The 16,471-nt window shown below is 43.2% G+C and overlaps 1 protein-coding gene and 1 long non-coding RNA gene across 2 annotated transcripts in view; one reads left to right on the top strand and one right to left on the bottom strand.

Moving 5' to 3' along the window:
• The window catches only part of LOC310838267, a 466,315-nt gene that overhangs the window by 291,849 nt on the left and 157,995 nt on the right, over positions 1 to 16,471 (top strand). The window lies entirely within an intron of this gene.
• LRIG1 (leucine rich repeats and immunoglobulin like domains 1) overlaps positions 1 to 16,471 on the bottom strand; it is a 140,240-nt gene that overhangs the window by 64,735 nt on the left and 59,034 nt on the right. The window contains exons 2-3 of the mRNA XM_083723329.1: positions 12,104 to 12,175; positions 3,054 to 3,128 (exon numbers count right to left, since the gene is read on the bottom strand). Coding sequence (XP_083579455.1) covers positions 3,054 to 3,128; positions 12,104 to 12,175 — 147 coding nt within the window. The remainder of the gene's footprint in view (positions 1 to 3,053; positions 3,129 to 12,103; positions 12,176 to 16,471) is intronic.

Below are 16,471 nucleotides of genomic sequence, written 5' to 3'. Positions count from 1 at the left end.
CACATTCTCTGAAAACAGCTGTAAATAACTCCCACATGTTCTCTTCTGTGGACTATGGTTAAATAAAATTGCTGCGAGAGAAGAATGAGAAAAATGCTCCTGCCTGTGTAACTTTAGAATTAGTACAGATGGCTATCAGAATCTGGTTCCTACACTTTGAGTTTCCTGGGGTAGAACAGTGACTGTGTAGCATTAGCAGTTGTTAGCATTTAAATGTCTTCACAGGCCTGACTTTGGTTAACTCAGATACAAATAGTTTTCTTCTGTTCCATGAAAACCCTCCCCAACTGTTTGCTGGTGTCGGAGATGAACCGCTTTGGCAATGTTTTCAAAGCAGAAAGGGAGAAATATAAAAATCTGCTCCCCAGTGAATAATTAAACTTTATGCTAAGTCTCAAAACATTGCAGCACAGATGCATGTGGGATGCCTGGCTGTAGTAGCAATACCTGACTTTCAGCAGCAAATTGAACATGAGAAGTTGCTATATACAAGACAAGTTGCAGGATCATCAAAATCAGGCCAGAAAATACAACAGGCCAACCCGCCCCCCCAAACCCCAATCTTTTATCTGAGGAAGCAGTATGGGCAGTGGTGATGGTGGTGAGAGTTTAGCTGGAATTGTGCGGGGCTTTAATTTGTTTATATTTCACACCCAAGTCTGGAAAATAGTCTCAAAACTCGCAAGCAACACATGCAATGGTTGAGTACTAATCAGAAAAGCAAAGGGTTGGCAGGTTGTGCCTTGCATGGGCTGGGAACCAAATCAGTCCCAATGAGCACCTGGACAGCAAATTTAAACCATAATGTAGATTGGGGGGGGGTTCCTAAACTGTGGTCTGTACACTATCTGTGGTCTGCGACATGTCTGGATTTGTGGTTAAAGACAACACCTCCATCACATTAAATATTCACATTGATTTTTTAAAAATTGTATTTGCCTTGCTTCTTTTATTCCTTACGTGGCATCTTACTGTATTACAATTTGAATTCTATAGAATTACTGCAGCTACATCAGGGAGGTAAACCCACCAAGTGGTCTGCCAAGACCCTCAGCAATTTCCATGTAGTTTGTGAAGTTTGGGAACCACTGATGTAGATAATAAATCACTGCCACTGAAGAATAAAAGGTAGTTTAAGCACTAACTCTGGTGACAGCAAAACTTTATACTCTGCAAAAAATGGAGAAATAAAGCCGGAGACATCTGAGCCTTCCTCTGGTTTGCCCTTCAGCGGTGGCATATTGGGGCGGGAGATGGGGGGAGCAGCAAAATACGCTCAAAATAATGGACCCTTAAGTATCTAGATTTGACTTTGTTTTCTTTGAAATATGAACTATTTGGGGAGGGAGGGGGAGGAAGACATGATCACAGCTGCCAATTTTGACCTGAAAGATGGAACTCTGCAGCTTTCCATATTTTAGCACAGTCTTAATGGAAAAGTAGGAATGCAGCCAATTTGTCTTGCTCTCTTATGTACTCCATGTAATTTGTGGGGGATTAAACAAATATATCAAGGTCACTTCACATCAGTCAGAAGCGCACAATATTTCGCAGGCTGTAGGAAGCCTTAAGCTAGGACAGCCCAGAGCTGGAAATGTCTAACTAGGACTAAAGTTGACAGCAGTGGATAGATGTGAGGGAGCTAAGCAAGAATGCTGACAAACTGCACCCTTGTGCAACTATCTTATTAAGAGCCTCCTCTCCCCCCCTTTTAATAACAGTGTTCACTTTCATGCCTACCGATTGATTTCATGTTGTCTTGCAGGAGATATCTCAGCATTATAAACAAATGCACTAGCCCACAAGCAATACAACAACAGTTAAACCCAGGCTTCCTCAACCTTGGCCCTCCAGATCTTTTTGGCCTACAACTCCCATGATCCCTAGCTTGCAGGACCAGTGGTCAGGGATGATGGGAATTGTAGCCTCAAAACATCTGGAGGAAGCCTGGTTAAACCCAACGGCGGAACCATGGAATCACAAAGTAAAAATGAGAAAAAGCGGCGCCTAATCAATGCAGGTGGTACAGCAACAACACTTGATCATCTCTTGGGAGGGGTGTGTGGATGTGAACAGGCCTATGCCTCAGTCATGTGACACACAACAGTGGGTAACATGCCCAAGTCTAGGTCTTAGTTCCATACCATGTTGAGTGTACAGTCTGGGCTCGATGGACACCATGTATACTGCACGTTCCACTCCAATATCATATTCTCTCCCAAAACCTTGCATGCCTCCTTTGAGGAACTGAATAACAACAGCCACTGACCAAGTATGAAAATGACTGGGCTCAACTGCAACCTTCAATCAATATAGGGGGCAAATGGAAGAAACATCAACTTTATATTTCTGAAGCTTGTTGTCCTGCTTGCTATGAATTTGGGCACCCTGAAGATATAGTAACCCAAATTATTCAGGACGGTTCCCGAGAAAAAGAGGCAAGCTTTCATTTATGTTTCTCTAAAGAGGACACCATTTTGACTCAAGATGGTGGATGTAGCCTTTCACTGATGGTAACCACCCATTTCAAAACCGCACAAGTTCTTTGGGTTTCTTAGAATTCCTGAGCAACGTCGGGTACAATAAAATCTGGGAGTGCACAATGAAGGGCAGGAATACGATTAGGGTGGCGGCAGCAATGAATCTATGGAAATGTGTTTTATTGAGGTCCAAAGCTGATACTGCATATCTTTCTTCAGTCACATACAGATGAGGGAAATGTCAGAGCTCTCCCTTTAGATCAGGGATGGGGAACAGATAGCCCTCCTATATGCTGTTTAACTCCAGCTCCCATTGGCCCTACCCATCATGTCCATGATTAGGGGTCATGAGGGTTGGTCCAACCCATTAAGCAGGGATGATGGGAGTCAAAGTTCAGCAACATCTGGAGGGTCACACCTGTCCGACAACATTTTTAAGAGGCAGGAACATAGGGATGAGAAACCTACATTGAATCCAGAGTGCCCTAGAAAGCTCCAGCTTTCTACACACACACCCTGCACAGATTCCTGAAAGAAAGAATATATCAACAGGCATGCTAAACTGAGACTTACAGGTACAGAGAAGTTATGTGGGCTGAAGCTGCTCCCAGGGATGGAATGGCTGTCAGTTCATTGTTATTCAGATGCCTGGAAGAAACAAAGAACAATAAATTTAAAACAAAAAAGCAAAATGGTACCTATGCCAGCCCGTGAGAAAAACAAATTTAAAAAATCTCATGAGACCAACACATTTATCATTATTATTTATTAAAATTGCATACTGCCCTTCATCTGAAGATCCCAGGGTGGTTCTCATCATAAAAATACAAAATACAAACACAACATACGTAATAAAACAGGCAGCCCTGTTTAGGGAAGCTTTTAATATTTGATAAATTATTGTATTTTAATATTTTGCTGGAAGCTGCCCAGAGTGGCTGGGGAAATCCAGCCAGATGGGTGGGGTATGTATGTATGTATGTATGTATGTATGTATAAATTTATTATTATTATTATTATTATTATTATTATTATTATTGCAAAACAAACCAATAACCTTCCTCCCACATACACATTTAAAAGGTCATATAATGTTTAATCTACCCAAGGCCTGGTTGAAGAGAAAGGTTTTTGCCTGGCACCTAAATATATGCAACGAAGGTGCCCGACAAGCCTCCCTAGGGAGAGCATTCCAGAAATGGGAAGCCACCACTGAAAAGGCCCATTCTCATGTTGCCACCCTCCAAGACCTCTCGTGGAGGTGGCAACCAAGATGTCATAAAATAACACACAAGTTTTTGAGTACACAGAAACCATTGCAAGTTTACATAACAAGCTGGGAGTCTTCCAGATCAGGTCCATGGCCTATCTATAGTCCAGTATCCGGTGTTTTCAGGGGCCGACCAGATGCCTGTGGACCAGATGCACGGAAAGGTGGCGCTGAGCACAGCAGCCCTCTCCACTGGTATCCAGGAACATTACTGCTTCTGACCATGAAGGCAGAGCACAGCCTTGCCCTCCAATCCTCTTCTAAAGTCATCAGAGTTGGTAGAAATCACTGCCTCTTGTGGGAGCAAATTCCACACGCTCCATGAAGAAGTACTGTCTTTTATCTCTCCCAGAGATGGTTATCAAACAGTGCAACCAAGGCCAATTATGCGCTATCTGAAGAAGTACTTTTAGATGTCCTGAATTTTCTAACATGCAGCTCCACAGGATGCCCGCGAGTTCTGAAGTTACGTGAAAACTTCTCTCTCTCCACATTCTGCACAACATGTCTAATTTTATACACCTCTACCAAATCTCATCTTACTCACCTTCTCTCTAAACAAAAAAGCCCCAAGTGCTCTAATATTTCCTCACAGGGGAGTTGTTTACCCTCTAGTCTGGATGAAGGGATTCAGAGAACCTTTCACACACTATTATACACTATTGGTCGTAACTGCCCTGAGGCGAATTTAAAAACAAGCAGCTCTGAAATGAGGTGTGGCCATTTGGCGAGCCTCAGGTAGTCGTTTTGCTGTAAGGATGAAGCTCGATTTCGGCTGTCATCATCATCAACAACAACAACCTGCATTACCTTGAAGGCTTGATTATTTGCAGAAAACTATTCGTTCGGTGCTTCCTGTATCTTTGCGACTTTCCAGCCAAGTCTCTGCCAAGAACACTTGTAACAGAAACCCAGCTGCACATTCCATGCCTACTTCAGTTATTGCTAAGACATATTTATGGAACGGCAGCACATGCCAGGTCCCCATCAAGGGTGGCCAAACTGCAGATCACGAGACACATTCAGCTCCCGGAGATTTCAGAGCGCAGCTCCTGTTGGCGTATTATGCATACAACCTTTCCTGTTTTTTAAAGGAGGGGAGAACTGTAACCCCATATGGCATCTTATTCATGAACTTAATCAAAGTGGGAGTTACACACAGCCACGAATGTTTTTGAGTAGTAGTCACAAACTCTGTGGTACCTGACAGAAAATTCGGGTAGAGGGGCTGGGAAGGGGGCTGTATGACTAACTATTGGTGTACAGTGGAACCTCGGGTTACAAATATAGTGGTACCTCGGGTTACATACGCTTCAGGTATGTAACTCCGCTAACCCAGAAATATTACCTCGGGTTAAGAACTTTGCTTCAGGATGAGAACAGAAATCATGTGGCAGCGGCAGGACCATTAGGTCTGGAATGAATTAAGTTCTTAACCCGAGGTACCACTGTACCTTGGGTTACAAACATTTCGGGTTTCAGACTCCACTAACCCAGAAGTAGTACCCTGGGTTAAGAACTTTACCTCAGGATGAGAACAGAAATCGCACGGCGGCAGCAGGAGGCCCTATTAACTAAAGTGGTACCTCAGGTTAAGAACGTTTTCAGGTTAAGAACGCACCTCCGGAATGAATTAAGTTCATAACCAGAGGTACCACTGCACGTTGGAAGACAAAAGATATAAGAGAACAATGCAGTCTAGCAATCTTCTCTGCATGGCCTTTCCACATGTGGAGGAGTTCTTGTGCCCCCCTTCAAGTGTTATCCCGTAAGCAGGGTTGTGAGCCAAACCAGCCCTGCCACTTGGCAGAATGAAAGCAACCTGCTTTGGGAGACACCATGAGGAGGGCAGACAGATGAAATCTGGAACTAGTGTCTGAATGGAAGGGTTGGTTATGCCTAATCGCAGAAAGCAAAGTGTCTTGGGCCCACGCTGGCTGCGTACAGTCGGTGTTGCTCTACCTGTATCCCGTTAACATGCAATTTGAGACACTGACTTGAGCAACTTGAGAGTCAGAGTCTTCATGTTTAAAGTGCTCAACTATGACGCAAGCAGGCCCCTCCTTTTAAAAGCCCCCTTGGTTTCAACAGGAGAGGTGGAAGCACAAGCTTAACAAAAATCCACAGGGCTTAACTCTGCACATGAGCCAAAGTCAGTCAATTTGAAGGTTGCAATCTAAAGCTCATTTTTTCCTGGGAGGAAGCCCCATTGAGCTAGCAGTACTTATTTCTGAGTAAACATGCATAGGATTCTAGCGCAAATCCTGCTTATTTCAAAGGGAAATGGGCATGTAAAGCAATCGTGACTTTTTAAACGCTTCATTTCGGCTGTTACTCATTGTTCCAGTTGCAAGAGACGTGGGCTTCAAAGTATACAGGGCAATAACTGGTGAGATGTTAGGAACCCAGGAGAGGGAAGCAACCAGTTTGGTGAGCCGCTGTGGTGTAGTGGTTAAGCATTTCGGGCTAGAACCTGGGAGACCAGAGTTCTACTGTAATCTCCACTCAGCTATGAAGCTCTCTGGGTGGCCTTGGGCCAGTCCCTCACTCTCAGCCCAACTTACCTCACAAGGTTAATTGTGAGGATGAAATGGAGGAGGAGAAGAACCATGAAAACCACTTGGAACTCCTTGGGTGAAAGGTGGAATATACGTGTAATAAAATAAACAAACAAACAAACCAGAGTTCTCCCTTACAGCCAAGGTTGCCCACCACATATTTTGCACTATAGGTCCCGTTGCCCCCTGAATACGCTGGCTGGTGATTAGGGGAGTTATGAGTCTAGAACATCTGGAGGACACCAGGTTGGGGGGGGCAGCTTGCTCCAATTGGCAGCAGCACTCTGGGATCTCAGGGAGAAGAAATGACCTGGGACTTTCTGGATGCAAGGCACATGCCCTTGTACATGTGCTGCAGCCCATTTTCTAAAACAAACTACAGTCGTACCTTGGAAGTTGGACAGTATGTGTTCTGGAAGTCCGTTCAACTTCCAAAACGTTCGGAAACCAAAGCGCGGCTTCTGATTGGCTGCAGGAAGCTACTGCAGCCAATCAGAAGCCGTGGAACGTCCCTGTTGGATGTTTGGCTTCCAAAAAAAGTTTGGGAACCGGAACACTCACTTCCGGGTTTCGATCGTTCAGGAGCCGAAAAGTACAAGTAGCAAGGCGTTTGACAACCGAGGTACAACTGTAATATGTTTGAAATATGCTTATTCGCCATTGGAATCTATTTGTCTCAATCAGGTATTCTTTTTGTACAGGCCTCCACATTCACAAGCAAATGTTTGTGCAAAGCTGTATCTCCTTGTCTTTAGGTAAAAGGCTGAAATAAGCTATATATTTAAAAAATTCTGTTAAGAAAATAAACTTTAAGGCAGCTCTGTTCAGGGAAGTTTTTAACGTGTGATATTTTACTGTATTTTTGGTTTTTATGGAAGCCACCCAGAGTGGCTGGGGAGGCCCAGCCAGATGGGCGGGGTATAAATAATAAATAATAAATTATTTTTTATTATTATTATTATTATTATTATTATTATTATTATTATTATTATTATTAACTTCTGGAAATGATTTGAAAACATTTGCATTCAAACAAAGGCAAACTAGGATTATGTAAGGGGTGTGTGTGGAATGACTGGATGAATATGCAACTCTTTTCTAAAGGTGTGTGTGTGTGCAGAATTTGTTAAGACAGAAGCTTCACAACTTGTCATTCCATTGCTGCGCTACCAGACAGAAGAGAACATCCGTCTCAGTAGCATAGGATTTAAATTCTGTCAGTGAGTAGAGTGAAAGCTGATCTGGGTCACATAGCATGCTCTGTTCTTGGTTTAAAAACCCCTTGTTTGTGTGTCGAATTAGTCAATTAATTACCATAATAACAGTTGCTTGTCTGGCAGACTGAAAATTGCCTAAATTTCCTGGCCTTCACCCTCTGACCAGCAATTAAGGAGAGCAGCATTGGGGGAATCAAGAGGAAATATTTTGACTTTCTGCCTCAGAACGTGTTAGAGCTTCTAATTCTAACAAGGAAATACATATTTGGTTCTCATTTATTTACCCTTTAGGTTTTCAGATCCGCATAGCTTAAAAGTTGTTTGTTTGGATTTATGGCTCATGATATCCTAAAAGCTCTAGGGAGATAAGTCTGAAGACAGAGAGAATGAAGGCTTCATGTAAACAAATTTCAAGTCTCTTTCCCCCTAATCTCTTTAAGACAAGCCTGTCCAGATGCTTAAAAAGTTGAGGCAATTTAAATCTGTTTTAGTATTTTAACTATCATACGGTTGAAAGTGCAGTTGTGGTTTTTTTCTTGATTTTTTAAATCTTTATGTAAACCGCTTTGAGGGTTCTTTTATAAATCAAGCGGTGTGTAAATTTTATAAAATAAACAAAAGAAACAAATAACTCCCTCAGAAGCTTGGTGCTTAAAAAGCGCTACATTAATTTTATGAAATAAACAAATAAATAGATCCTTCAGAAACTTAGCACTCAAAAATCCTGTTTGGGATATCAAAATGGGCTTGCACTAATGCGAACCAATTCTTCTACATCAAGGAAACTGCCCCAAGAACCACCATAGGTTTGAAAACCCTGGGAATAGTGCACAGTGTCCTGAACCATGTACAGTGGTACCTCGGGTTACACACTCCACTAACCCAGAAATACTGCTTCAGGTTAAGAACTTTGCTTCAGGATAAGAACAGAAATCGGGCTTCTGCGGCGCGGCGGCAGCGGGAGGCCCCATTAGCTAAAGTGGTGCTTCAGGTTAAGAACAGTTTCAGGTTAAGAACGGACCTCCGGAACGAATTAAGTGCTTAACCTGAGGTACCACTGTAGCTAATTTTCAGTAATTGCTCAAATAATGTTTTAAAGACATCGTTGCTTCAATCCAGCTCTCCCTTGCAGGTGTATGCATTATACATTCTGCGCATGAAACATAATTAAACTATGGAATTCAATCCGACAGGAGTCAGTAATGGCCAGCGACTTGGATGGCTTTTAAATAAAGAGGATAAAACAATTTTACTGAGGAGGCAGTTATCAATGGCTATGTTCTACGGTTTTCCCAGTAGTGATGTATGGAAATGAGAGCTGGACCATAAAGAAGGCTGATCGCTGAAGAATTGATCCTTTTGAATTATGGTGCTGGAGGAGACTCTTGAGAGTCCCATGGACTGCAAGAAGATCAGACCTATCCATTCTGAAGGAAATCAGCCCTGAGTGCTCACCGGAAGGACAGATCCTGAAGCTGAGGCTCCAGTACTTTGGCCACCTCATGAGAAGAGAAGGCTCCCTGGAAAAGACCCTGATGTTGGGAAAGATGGAGGGCACAAGGAGAAGGGGACGACAGAGGATGAGATGGTTGGATAGTGTTCTCGAAGCTACAAACATGAGTCTGACCAAACTGTGGGAGGCAGTGGAAGACAGTAGTGCCTGGTGTGCTCTGGTCCATGGGGTCACAAAGAGTCGGACACGACTAAACGACTAAACAACAAACAATGTTCTACCTCCGCTGCCAGAGGTAGTAGGACTCTTAATACAGGTTACTAGGAATCACAAATGGGAAGAGAGTGATCCTGCACTAAGGCTCTGCTTGCGGGCTTTCCACAAGCATGTCCTTGGCCACTGCAAGACCAGTGTGACTAACTAGATGGCCCAGCGGCCTGATGCCGCTCCTCTGGCCTTACAGATGTCCTTGTCTGGAAAAGGAGCAACTGTGTACTAAGGAATGCGCACACACACAAAATCAAAATACAGTGGTACCTCAGGTTAAGTATTTAATTCGTTCCGGAGGTCCATACTTAACCTGAAACTGTTCTTAACCTGAAGCACCACTTTAGCTAATGGGGCCTCCAGCCGCACCGCTGGAGCACAATTTCTGTTCTCATCCTGATGCAAAGTTCTTAACTTGAAGCAATATTTCTGGGTTAGTGGAGTCTGTAACCTGAAGTGTCTGTAACCTGAAGCATATGTAACCCAAGGTACCACTGTATATGGGGAACCTTGTTTGTGGAGGAGCTCCATGTGAGCACCGCAGCACATATGGCGCTTCTGACTGGGACAAACGGCTGCATTCATGGAGGCTACAGAAGTGGAGAGGATTTTAGTTGCGTCTGACAAACAGGAGACTGGTGGTGCAGGTCTGCAGTTTTGTCAGAACTTGGCAATCTCCCATATATCCTAGAGCTTGGGCCACGAAAACAAACGGTTTCAAGACCTCGGTTGTTATTTTACATTGTTCCAACAAGACGTTTTGCTGTAAAGTGCGTTGGGTAAGTGGCTTTGGCATCTGGTCTCCAATGTCCCTCAAAAAAAAAACCCCAAACACACGTTCGCAAGCAAGCAAAGGTGACCACTAGCCGTCTGGTTGGAAGCGGTCTTCTCTAGCCCCTTTGATCGTGCTCCTCTGTGCGGTAAAGAAGGGGAGGTGGGAGTGCCACTCAGTATAAAATATTTACAGCCCAGTTGCCAGGCTAATGTCATGCTGAAATGGATCCTGCTCAAAAATAGCACAGTTCTCTTGAGGATTCGCTGAAAGGCACTTAGATTTATTTATTTATTTTTACTCTCTCTCTTTTTTTGTAAAAAGAGAAATGTTTGGGAAAGAAGCTTTACCCAATTTGCTACTCATTTCTTTTAAAAATTGATAGCAGAAAATCAAATCTCTCTCTCTCTCTGTATATATATATATGAACAAGCATGTTTTTTTTCTCATCTATGAAACAGAACACTGTGCTTCCTTACGCTAGAACCCCATATTACCGCCATATAGTGGTACTATGGCAAAGACAATTACCTCCACATTCAGGTGACACACACACACACACACACACCCTGGTCCTGTAATGTTCATGATGGCTTCCTATGCTGCACATCAATGGCTGTCAAAACTTGGCTTGCGCTCCTCCAGAAGCTGTTGGGACTTCCAACTCCCATCTGCCTCACCCGGAAAGGCCAGTGGTCTGGAATGATGGGAGCTGTAGCCCATCAACATCTGCAGGGATGCAGGTTCCCCATCCCTGCGTAAGTGATCCTAAAGATGACAGGGGGGAGACAGCAAAAGCTCAACATGCGGGTGCTGAATTTAAGTGGCCTCCCTGGGTCATGCGCAATGTGTCTATGGTGGTTTGGCAGCACCTCTCCAAAGTTTCAGGTGGGAGGTTTTTAAGCAGAGGTTTGGATGGCCATCTGTCTTAGATGCTCCAGTTGAGATTCCTGCATTGCAGGGAGCTGTACTAGATAACCGTCAGGGTCCCTTCCGACTCTACAATCCTACAATTTTATGACATTCCCAGACCTACTTGGGGCTGTCAAGGATTGAACCTGAAACTTTCTGCATGCAAGGCAATTGCTCTACCACCGAGCTACAGTGGTACCTCAGGTTACATACGCTTCAGGTTACAGACGCTTCAGGTTACAGACTCCGCTAACCCAGAAATAGTACCTCAGGTTAAGAACTTTGCTTCAGGATGAGAACAGAAATTGCACAGCAGCGGCACAGCAGGCCCTATTAGCTAAAGTGGTATCTCAGGTTAAGTACAGTTTCAGGTTAAGAACGGGCCTCCAGAACGAATTAAGTTCTTAACCCAAGGTACCACTGTACAGCGCTTCCTTACATAAACATAATGCCTTTTCCACAGCCTTCCACCTGAATATAAGCTACAGTAAGAGAAATGGACCACGATCTGGTAAGGGAATAAACTTTTACAAGCAAGCTTAACATTTCTCTTTTCTTTCCTGGCTTCCACTACCACAAACTGGTGCCAAGGCAATCTTTCCACCATGCCACTAAACCCAAAATCTCCACCTTGTCTCGCAGACAAGCAAACAGAAGGTGGGAGGAGAACGAGTTAATAATTCTGTAGTACAGTACACTACACCTTTGTTTCCCCAAGAGATTTGGGGGGGGGGGGGGAGGTTAGCATCAGATGTCACAGCTGAGCCCATTCCGCCTTGCCAGATGAAAGTGTATCCACACAGCCAGGTGTGGTTACCTGAACTACTCTGGCTAATTCCAACTTATGAAATGCACAGGCAGAGTGGGGTAGAGACAAAAGGAGGCAGACAAAACATCAATGATTTCCAATAAATGTATTGTGGTTTAATTGAGATGTTGTGTTCCGCTAATTGACTGCTTAATTAAAAAAGAAAAAGCATACAGGTACAGTATGAAAGAAAAACAATGGCTCAGATTTAATCTGCTGATGCAAGCTAGCAATACAATGAAAGCATGTCACGGGAAAGTATACATTTTGCTGCTGCCATCCCAGCCAGAATCGAAGTGAAGGCGGCACAGGGAGGGGGTGGGGGGAGAAGCCAAGATTAAAGTCCTTTCTGAAGGAAATACTTACACTTCCCGTAGGTTTGGCAGGTTAGAGAAATCAGAAGGATCAATCTCCGTCAACTTGTTGTGGCTCAGGTTTCTGTTAAAAATAAAGAGACAGTCGAATCAGCATACCTGGCAGTCACTTCACTCAGCAAAAATGTGGCAATTTTAATTATTAAGGGCTTGCACAGCAAGATTAGTTAGCAGTGTTTTATATATGGGGATTTACCTGTGAGTGCACACAGGAGGAAAATGCACTCTGCTCACCAGATTGGTCCTTCTACATAACAGGTGGAGAAGCAGGCTCCGTTATTTGAAACCGGTTCAATACTCAGCCACCTAAAGCTAAGCCTAACATTTTAAAAAGTCTTTACGGCTCTCTCCAAAAAGGTGCTCAAGTCTCTCACCCAAGGGAGCGTGATCATGCAACTGTGAAGCTGCCAAGAGCATAACGACATATACGGCAACTTCCTATGTTCCTAAGAGTCAGATAAAATTGTCCTTCTAGTCCAGCAACTTACTACCAAAAGTGGGCATCCTAAAGCTTTTAGGAGGCTCAAGCAGGTCTTTGCCTCTCACACTGGTACCTGGTATTGAAAGGCTGACTTCCTCTGAATGAAATTCCATTTAGCTACCATGGCAGGTAGCCCTTGATAGACGTATTTGTGGACTGTTTACCTATTGCCCTGTATGACAATGGGGTCAACCCAGAACAAGACCTTCGGGGAAGATCTTAAAATTCAGCCTTTGGTGAAGGACTTTGTCAAAAGCTTTCAACAAGTCCACAAATACGTCTACCAAATAACCCCTTCTATGGAGAAGAACTCCAAAAGGTTGGAGAGGCAGAGATTTCCTTTGCAAAAGCCATGTGGATTCTTTCCCAGGCATGACATTTCTTCTATGTACTTCAAAATTCTTGTTTTAATAATGCTTTCCATCATTTACCCAGGACAGACATCAGACAAAACAGGCTCGCAGTTTCCAGGCTCTCTGCAAATACCTTTTTTAAAAAATTGGTGTTACATTGGCAACTTTCCAGTGCTTCATCAAGGACACCAATTTTTGTGATGGCTGCATATTTTTGTTAGAACATTAGCTATTTCCCATCTGCGTTCCTTAAGAATTGTTGACCTGGTTATAAGTCCATTTAACTTCAGGTCATCATCTCCAGCGGGGAGGGGGGGAGTCAGCCAGACACCCATCAAACTTCTACCACAATGAAGACCAAAGACAAAGGTATAAACTACATGATTTCACTGTCAGAGCATAGCATGCAGGAGATACTGAGTGTCACCATCTACCTTAAAGACAGTTGGCATACAGGAAAAGATTAGTATGCTGGCACCAACCAGAATTTTGCTCTCTATCTATCTATCATCTATCTATATTAAAAGCTGCACAATCATGACATGACCGAGACAAAGATTAAGCCACTCTTAATTTCAACACTATAATGAATTTATACTGTAACAGGCTTGGGCACAGGTGAAGGGTGCTAATGTTAGCTCTGAAAGACCACCGTGCATGCAGATCTGTCTATGAATCAATGCAATCCTATGTCTGTAATTACTTAAGACGTGAATCCCCCTGTGTCCAGTGCTGCTTACTCAAAGATAAGTGTTTAATACAAGCATTTGACTCAAAGGATAGCCAATGTGGTTCCCTTCCAGATGATCCTGGACTCCATCTCCCATCTCCCAGCCAGCATGGCAAATAGTGAAAGATGATGGGAGTTGTAGTCCAACAGCATCTGGAAGCCACTACACGAACTACTCCTGCAACTTCCTGTGCCACCTACTAGAATTCATACCCAAGGTTAATTCCCCCCCTACCTCAACTAACTTGGTCAGCCATAACAAAAGCTAGAGGTTAGATTTCCAAAGGAAAGGCTTTTAATACCACCAGGGAAAGAGTGGTGGCTATCCCCTGGCAACCTCTCGTGTGTGTACTTTCAAGTCAGTCCCTTTTCTCCACCTTCTACATCCTTTTCGTCTGGCCAGTGACAGCATAACTTCAGATTTTCTGTTAAGTGTGACATTCTGAGCCAGTCTTATTCCCCCTGGTATGAAACAATAAATCCTTGTAGACTAGGGCAGCAAGAAAAAAAGAGAGCAGCAAGGATGATTGAAAGCAAGGTTAAGGGATAAGCAACTAGCTTCGAAATTAGGTATCTTCAGAACTGATAAAAGCAAGTTATTTTGCAAAATGTTGATCCACCAGAATGAAATGTTAAGTAGACTGCAGCGTAATCTTGCATTATGCCTTCTGGTTACAACTCCCAACTTCACCCTGCATTTCTGCCTTATCAAGTACAGGAAACAAACGTGCATATCTAGCGTTATTTAAAAAAAAATATAACATCCCAGGTGCCAAACAGTGGGTGCTGCTGTTGTTGTTTTAAATCACATCACAATGGAAATCCATTACACCAGCATTAATGCCAGAAGCTGGTTCAAAGCAGGGGATTTGCACATGTCATTCCCTCCCCACCCCATCCCATCCATACTTCATGTAAAGGACTGGGTTTCCTCTCCAGGCTGGAAGCAGGCAGCACTATTATGGCCCGCTGGATCAGGCCCAAGGCCCCTCTAGTCCAGCATTCTGTTCTCACAGTGGCCAACCAGAGGCATATGGAAAGACTACCAGAAGGACTGGAGCGCAACAGCACTTTCCCCAGCAACTGGTTTACAAAGCCATAGTGCCTCTGACAGTGGAGGTAGAACACAGAAACCATGGCTAGCAGAATTCAGAGAAATTTCTATATGTAACAAAAGACACCCGATTACTCCAAGGTGCTTTGAAACCTAAATCAATACATCCCTAGAAATGAGAGTGACCAAAAAACGCAATTTATCCAGATTACGATGACAAAGAATGCCTTCCTCAAATGCATATGCACACACCACAAAGTCAAGTCTGAGCTCGTCAGTGAGACAAAGAGGGAAATGGGCAGGTAAGGGAGCATATCAGCCCTGGAGTCAATAATTCTCCCCAAAAGAATGCACAACATGAGCAAAGAGTGAGACACACTTGTGTAAGTAATAACAGATGTTCCGAGAGTTGCAATTTCATTCATATGTCTCACAGATCTGAATGACTTCATTAAGCTCCAAGTTTCCAAAAGAAACAGAAATGTTTGTTTGTTCCCATTAAAAAGTGGAGGGGCTTCTTTATTCATTTGCCTACTTATATATTACTAAAATTAGATGTCCTGATCTCAGTTAGAATAACATAGGGGGAATAACAATCCTAAAGCAAAGCAGTAAAAAACATCAAATTAAGCCTCCCAGACCCAGGTTCTAGTCTGTAAAATGGGAATGAAATAGTGGCATGGCTTAAAAGGATTCTTGGAAGAAAAAGACTGTCATATCTTTCTGCAGAATTTCTACATAAAATTATGCCAATAACAAAAGAGCTAATTCTAAATGCCCTGTATTCCTATGAGTAATTACAGTATGAGATGAATTTATCTCTTTTATTTTTCATTTGGAGAAAACCAGGAAGTCAATACAGCATGTAGACACACACAAATCTCAAATCTTGTGTATCTTGTACAAAATGCATGGATCCATAAAGTCATAGTTCTTTTGGATTTTTTTTTAACTCAACAAGTTGAAGGTTTCATCAGATTAGCTCACAGACATGTACAAGTCATTGCTAATTCAGCACACTTTATCCAAAACTTTTTGGCACCTTTTGCTAACAGAAGAGAGACAGCAAAAGGGGAGGGGGGAAAGTCTAGGAATGTCTGCTAATGCCAAACGCAGCTTTCATTAAACACTTTGTCAGCCTTTGTCCTAACACAACTTTTCACCGTTTCACACACAAAAGGAACCAAAGGGCCCTTGAACAATCAAAATCTCGCAATAGAAATTCCTCTGGCTAATCTGTCGAAAGATAGCTGCCTAGTCTGCAGCTTTACTGAATAGGCACCCCACCCAACCCCAAAAAACAATCTCTTGCAGATGCTTTAAGCATGGCAAAACAGAGCACTGTGCACACATGGCTGGATCTGAATGGAACAAGGGAGGGGAAGTCACTGAGTTGCTTATGAAGGGACAAGTGCATAGTGGAAATCCAACAAGAACCCCTTCTTGGAAAAGCTTTTTCGAAACAGACTGTGGCTGAACGTCAAGCCTATTAAACCCGTTCACAGATTCTGAGAGGCCAGGTATAAATTCCCTTTCCCACTCCCTACTGCAGGGTAAAATCGGAAAAGGGGAAGCTGTAGGGAAAGCAAGCATGCCTTTTGTCAAATAATAATAAAAAAATTGTAGCATACAGTAGTCCAACAAGCTACCCTCGAAAAGTTTCCTAAAAAGATTCTATGTGCAGAATTTAAGACAGATCATCTCATGGGGAGAAGTTACCTAATTTGGCCAAATCTGAATTG

This window comes from Podarcis gaigeae, assembly GCF_964106915.1.
Source record: "Podarcis gaigeae genome assembly, chromosome: 2".
Classification (NCBI taxonomy): Eukaryota; Metazoa; Chordata; class Lepidosauria; order Squamata; family Lacertidae; genus Podarcis; species Podarcis gaigeae.
The sequence above is the reverse complement of the archived record's forward strand: the minus strand, read 5'-3'. Positions and strand labels throughout refer to the sequence as shown.